The 7,051-nt window shown below is 35.8% G+C and overlaps 1 protein-coding gene across 1 annotated transcript in view; it reads right to left on the bottom strand.

The window, feature by feature from the left end:
* The window catches only part of PLA2G4A (phospholipase A2 group IVA), a 71,131-nt gene that overhangs the window by 15,594 nt on the left and 48,486 nt on the right, over positions 1 to 7,051 (bottom strand). Inside the window, exons 12-14 of the mRNA XM_015813321.1 lie at positions 6,572 to 6,664; positions 2,217 to 2,285; positions 498 to 740 (exon numbers count right to left, since the gene is read on the bottom strand). Coding sequence (XP_015668807.1) covers positions 498 to 740; positions 2,217 to 2,285; positions 6,572 to 6,664 — 405 coding nt within the window. The remainder of the gene's footprint in view (positions 1 to 497; positions 741 to 2,216; positions 2,286 to 6,571; positions 6,665 to 7,051) is intronic.

Genomic DNA, 7,051 nt, shown 5'->3' with positions numbered 1-7,051 from the left:
CGTCAGCCAGCTCAGGCAGGGCTGTTGATACATAGCAGGGAGCCAGGTATATAATCAACAAGCCCACTTGTACCCCTTGCCCCCACTTCACAAGGAGGGACTCCACGCCGTCTATCTGAGGCACAGTGGTCTCCCTAGGACAAAGGCCCTCCCTTATAATGACCGCTACCCCCCCGCCCCTACCCCGGGTCCTCGGCTGGTGGGGAAGGTGGCAAATGGAGATCACATGACCCCAGGACGCTGCAACCCTTTAAATATATGTTAATCACTAAGCACCTTAATGTTGATCACTTAACCATGGGGATTTTGCAATGGTTATAAAGGTGAGTAAGTCACTTTTTTCAATGCCACTGTAACTTTGAACGGTCGCTAAACAAATGATTGTATGTCAAGGACTACTCCTATTTGGAAGCAAGTCTCAAAAATAATAATTGCTTTACATTTTATTCTGTCTTACTGATCAGAGAAACAGAATGAAGAAACATAGGGATTTTCACCTGTTACAGCAGTATCCATTTCATCATCCTCCACAGATTCCTGGGTACTGACACCAACGAAAGGGGATAATGGGTAGCAAGTATTGAGATTCAAACCCAACATGAAATTGTGGACTTTGCCAGCACGGCCCTCTCGGGTGGTGAAAAGAGCACTCTCGCCCACCAGCGCCATAAACATCCTCTGAACCCAGCTTTCCTGGCTGGTCTGTTCGTGAGATATGTCAGCCTGGAGGTTTTCTGAGCCTGTTTGAGAAGGTAAGAAGAAAGGCCATCAGCACCTAATGAAGTGATATTCCAAAATAACTTTCTGAGAAGATTTTAATAAAATGGTCACAGAAAGAATGCCTTTGCAGAAAGGCAACAGCTGAAGGGCACAAGGTACATGGCATGCAAAATATGCTCAATGGAGGTCTACTGCTATTTTTCTGACTGCCGTTGATGCTGTTCTTTAAGAAAACAGCTTCTAGAAAATGCAAATCAAAGCTGAGAAGTAAATGAAGAGGAGGAAAAGGGATGTGCTGGCCACTCTTTAATTCCAAATGCCTTTCCTTATGAAATGGATAAGATCCAAACATTGTGGATTGCTCTATATGTATATCTGAAGCCCCATTCTTCAAATGGACTAGCTGAGGTATTTAATTGCACATGACCAGTGTTTTTCGTATCAGTGCTTAACTTTTAAACTATGTTCATGAACAGAAACTTGTGGCAAAGTTTCTATTAAGATACCATTTAATTTAAAAAGCAGGGTTCTTATAAAATGTATTTGGAGCCATGGTGGCGTAGTGGTTAGAATGCAATATTGCAGGCTAATTCTGCTGACTGCCAGTAGTTCGATCCTGACTGGCTCAAGGTTGACTCAGTCTTCCATCTTTCCAAGGTGAGTAAAATGAAGACCCAGATTCTTGAGGGCAATATGCTAATTCTGTAAACTGCTTAGAGAAGGCTGTAAAGCCCTGTGAAGCAGTATATAAGTCTAAGTGCTATTGCTATTGCTATTTCTCTTTTAAATAAAAGAGGGCAATTGCATCTGTATATTTCTAGATGAATAGCTTTTCTTTCAGGGATGTCCTTAAACTGGCTCACAAGAGCCAATTGTTAATTTTTCTTTAATTTTGCAAGCCATTTCAGAACAGAGCTGAGTCTCCACACTTAGCACACTAATCAGCTGTTCTGCAGCAGCAGGCAACAATGAAGTCAGTTCTTATACATCAAGCAGCACATCACTGTTCTCACATGAACTTACTACTTGTGTACTCAGGGAAGTAATACTGTGTTTTACCACTGGTCTGTAAGATAGGGATGGCAATACTAACATTTATTTAAATTTAATTTAATTTAGTTTAATTTAATTGCTGCCCATCTCATGGTTCAAGCCTATCTTGCAGATTGTTTTAAGTATTACAAGATAACACATGCAAAAAAAAACTTTCAATATCTTAAAGTACAATATAAATTATAAACGTCATTCTGATATTTTTAACATGTTTTTGTAATCTAGTACATAACCTGGACATTTAAACACCTATATTTTCTTTTTTTAAAAAAAAAATAAGCACACGCTTTTATAAAGCATCCAGAAATATTTAATGGGGGGAAAGTACCTCTGTCTAATTAACGCATAGTCTTGTTTTGGTCTGTTGGTTATGTCTTTCTTTGGTAAGACATTGTCCATAAAAATATTTTGTAGGCACTGTCATGGTTGGTAACCTTTCTTACCTTTCGGCCCCTGTGATTCATCATCACTATCTGAATCATTGCTTACAATCTGTCGCAACCTGATATTTTCTGTGAAAATAAGAAAAGAAATGTTAAGTAAAAATAGAGAAATGGAAGAAATTAGAAAATATGTTAATATTGGGAAGGGGAAGGCAATTAATGAGAATATTTTTTCACTGCAGGTGCCTTCCATTCTGTAAACACAGAGGGAATGTGCACCTTCCATATGGATCATTACATAGATACTGGGGCATGGGAGCAGGCTAGGGCAAAGGCAGTTGCCTGTATTTACTTAAGCGTTTTAATCTAGCCTACCTTCCCTATAGAGGTGCTTTGGAGGAAACAAGGTCGCTGTGATTTTTTTTTTAAAAAAAAGTTAGCTTGAGTTTTGCAGTTATTTTATTCCAAACGTTTTTCAATCTCCATAAATATGATTGGAAGGCTACGTAAAAGTTGGAGGCATTGGATTTTTTTACAATGCACCCTCTGATAAAAGAGATTAAGAAAGAAATTCATAATTTATAAAACCAGTTTCTTGTTATCTGACAGTGACTTCTTTTTGCTCTTTGCCCTATCTGATCTAACTACTTATTAATATTACAGTATTACTAAAATCAAAAGAAACATCTTTAGGGAAAAAATGTGCACTGTTTTTCTTTTACTCGAGCCAACTCACAGCTAGTCTTAACCGAGACAAAGCAAGACCTAATACAGCGTGAGAAACAAATTAATCTAACAATCAAACTTCTGAGGTACAAGTGAGATTCAATTTTCCCTACTCTGCTTGCTCTCTATGTAATAACAGCAATTAATGTAGTTTTATTTTTTTCTTTTTACAGAAGATCATGGAAGATCTACATACAGTATTATACATTAAAAAGTACTTTTTAGGTTACTTAAAAGTAAAGTCTATAAGATCCTAACCAGGATCAGGGCAAGGGTACACAGGGAAGATAATTTAAGTTTTTCTCACAGCTATTTCCTTTGGAAAATAACTCTAGGCTGGAAGGGAAAAGATTGCAAAACTTCCCTCTCCATGCTTGTCTGCAATTGCATTAAAGTAGGACTATCACTGGCAATAAAAGAAAAAAATGAAGAAGAAGCTTCTATATGTTCAATGCAATATGTAATTTGATCTCCAGGGTGGCTGGGTGGGTTCTATTTATATACTTAGATTCAGCCAACCTGGGAAAAGGATATCCACAATCCTTAAAGTTGAAAAGGACAAAGGACCACCAATTTAGTCACTTCTTGGAATTCCTGCTTTCTGAAACCCTCAAATCAATCTCCTGGAATTACATCAAGGCCCAATTCTATCATCATCTCCCTAGTATAAATACTGGCACAAGACTAGTTCCTCACATCATCACTGGAATGTATCATTACATCTTCAAATGTGAGCAAGCTATTTCCCACTGGACTCACTAAGCCCTTCATAAAACCCGTAATACATTAAAAAAAAAACTACACCAAATAAACCAGTGATCCAAGAGACAGACAAGCTTTGTTAACGTAGGGGTCTGTCTCAGAACAGCAGCTGAGGACAACAACTCTAAAACACTGCTTCAATTCTACACTCTTTCTACATTACACCTACTTGTAACAAACTGTACTGGGATATAATCCTGTTTTATAAAGTGCTCCAGCTAGTTTTCCAACATTAAATCAGTTTGGCATTTTAAATTCATTACGATAGCACTGAAACGTGGAAGCTAGGAAGTGAGGAGAACTGGCTTTAGGACTCATTCATGGTTATGATATTCAACGCAGTCTGACATACTAAAAACATTTCAAGTAGTTTCAAAAATCATCTTAGTATGGATGGCTCTGATTTCTAGACTACTCCAATATTCTTCCTCCTAAGAAATGGATTTCCAAAGTATATTTGTATATGGGGAAACAAAGGGTGTAGGATATCTTATGCTTCTTATCAAGAAACTGACATTATGTTCAGTATGAAATAATTAGATTAACTTATTCTTCAGGAGTTGTTGTTGTTGTTGTTGTTGTTGTTGTTATTATTATTATTATTATTATTATTATTATTATTATTATTATTATTATTATTATTATTATTATCTCACGAAAATGTTCAGTTGGGAGTGGTTTGCATTTTGGAAAGCAAGTAAATCATTTCCTTAAAAGTATAGTTGACCGTGTGATTTTTACAAGAGCCATGCTCTCACGCCATCTGAGAGCATGTCTGTGTAGATCAGTATCAGGGTTTTCTGGCGGCCAATGAACATGTTTTCCTTTTCAACTCTGCAATAAGATTCACTCTGATTTAAGGATTTCTGACTAATAGTGCTGTAACAACAAACTATCAGGCATTCAAAGAGTCATGACAGAATGAGCACATCACAACCAACTAAGCCACCCACAGATTTAGTTTTAAAATAATACAAGAGTTAACCATATCAAAGTCAATGAATTCAATACGATTAAGCATGCTTTTAGTTTTTGGAACAATGTTTTATCCATTTGGGAGCAAGTCTCAATGCCTTTGAAAAACTATATATTTCTCCACTACAGAAGCCAGGAACATAATGCATATTTCAAATGGTTCTCTGATTGAAGTACAAATTCACCCATTTTAAAATATAAGCAAACAGTTGCTACCAATCGGCCATTTATTTTAGATGCTCCCAATTTTATTTCCTAATATCCTAGGGAGGGAGAGATGGAAATTTCCTATAGGATATGTAGAACTGTATGTTAGCCAAAAATGTACATAGATGCATTTTTCTCACCCATATTCTTTTAAAAGCCTGACAACTGCCAGGGGAGAAGTAGGGAAAAATGATGGGCTTCTGTAAAGGACCACAGACCAAACAAAGGGCTGTCAACTATGAGTAGATAAAGGAGTGGCATGGATGACTACTACAATGAAGAAATTTTCAGAGACAGCTCATCTCCTGCATTCTGTGTGGTCTATTTGGAGTGAAATAAAACCTTTTATAGTGTTCTACATCTTTCCTTAATATAGATTTAGTGTTTGCTTTTTTAAAAAATATATATATTATCCTCTGGTGCTTTGGTCTTGTCCATTATAGCAATTCTTCCATTTAAAATTCTATGTCAATTTTTATATAAAGTCAGATCGTGTCATGCAGACAGCCAGAGTGGTGGCTGAACCAGGAATGGTGAAACCCATGTTCTAATTCTAATTCTTCATCAGGAACTGAAACCAACTAGGTGACTTTGAGCAAGTTATTTTCTCTTCAACTAGGAAGTTGAAAAACATCTACCAATCTACACTGGTGTAGTATAATAAATTATGTTCCAAAAATGTTAAGGAGAATGTTTCCATTATGCCCTGAATTTATTTGGGTAATAATGATAAAACAACATAAATTACTGGGGTTCCAAAACCTATGATCGTGTGGACTTCAGAGGGCCATCACAAGTGAATTACAGAAATGGTTACAATTTTTTTCCCCCAAGATTGCTCATGCTTTGACTGGAACAAGCTTGGGAGATGGCTAAACTTCTGGATCTAGGCATCTGTAAAAAACCATCTTGTTGAGCAATTTTATCTTTCTGTTTGATTATTCTTCACTTGTTCTTTAGTTCATGAGGGAGACAAATAACAGTCCCAAACATAAGCTGCATGGGGAAATAAGCGACATGAAGTTTTTATCCCTAACAGAATGGACAGACATGAATAAACAGAACAATAAAACTCACGATATTAGAGTTCCACTAATCAAGCATTGTTCTTACTAAATATATAGCCAGATGCCTCAGACAAACTCCAACACAGGACATAAAGGCAATATTCTTTCCTGATGATATTCCATACTATTGGAAGAAACATGGGCATCCAAGCTGCTTATAGCTATAATAGCCATAATTACTAAAGTCTATGAATTTGTCTAAGCTACTTTTAAAATTAGCACAGGAATCCCAAGCTTTTCTAACTGAAAAGTGAATATTCTTTCTACCTAGCTGCAAAAGCTCTGAGAAGAACGTAGCATTGACAATCTGGCTGTCATGGGAGACATGGACAGTTACAAATTACTTCTTTCTTTAACATATAACCACCTCCATCATTTCTAGATTCCATCCCTGTAGGTCAAGGTGCAGTACTGGTATTCTGTACCAGTTTTACTTACTTTTCTCTTTTTTAGTCTTCAGGTAGCACATTTCCAAACAAAGCACTTATACTGTAGGTTATTACTTCCTTTAGAACTACAAGGTGACCTGGGAAATAGATGATCTTGGAGGCTAGAGCTTTGCTTTTCAGCATGCCAACTTTAATTTAATTATTTAAATTAAATTTTAATTATTTATTATTTAATTATTTTAAACAGAAATATCAACCTAGACACATGCTCCAACTTTTATTACAATACCTAGTTCTTCTTCCATTGTGGGTCCTTTATTGTGGCTATTGGAAAGGCCAAGCACTCTGTTGATCAGTATAGCAAATGCACTTCCCCATACACCTGAAACAAGTAAAATATTTTATGTACATTGGTGACTGATATTTTATCCTTTTAATATCTTTATTCATTTTCAATGTCAGGTATTAAAATGCAAACTAACTTATAGTATTTCTTAAATTAAAAAATTATGGGACTAAAAAGTTTCAATGGGACTAAAAAGTTTCATTTGGTTTTTGAGTGAATCTTGGAGTATTAATGTAGTTTATATGTTATAATAGTTTACTTATTTTTATTTCTAATTATTAATATGATGTTATAATTATTGTGTTTAATACTAGTATATTTGTTTAAAAGAGAGTTAAAGGATGTTATAGATTTGTTATTTTAATAGTTGATTAATGTTAGATAGAGTATGATTAATGTATTGTTAACCCTGTGATTGGCTCT

The sequence above is a fragment of the Protobothrops mucrosquamatus genome, unplaced genomic scaffold (genome assembly GCF_001527695.2).
Source record: "Protobothrops mucrosquamatus isolate PMUCROS unplaced genomic scaffold, P.Mucros_1.0 scaffold151, whole genome shotgun sequence".
NCBI lineage: Eukaryota > Metazoa > Chordata > Lepidosauria > Squamata > Viperidae > Protobothrops > Protobothrops mucrosquamatus.
The sequence above is the reverse complement of the archived record's forward strand: the minus strand, read 5'-3'. Positions and strand labels throughout refer to the sequence as shown.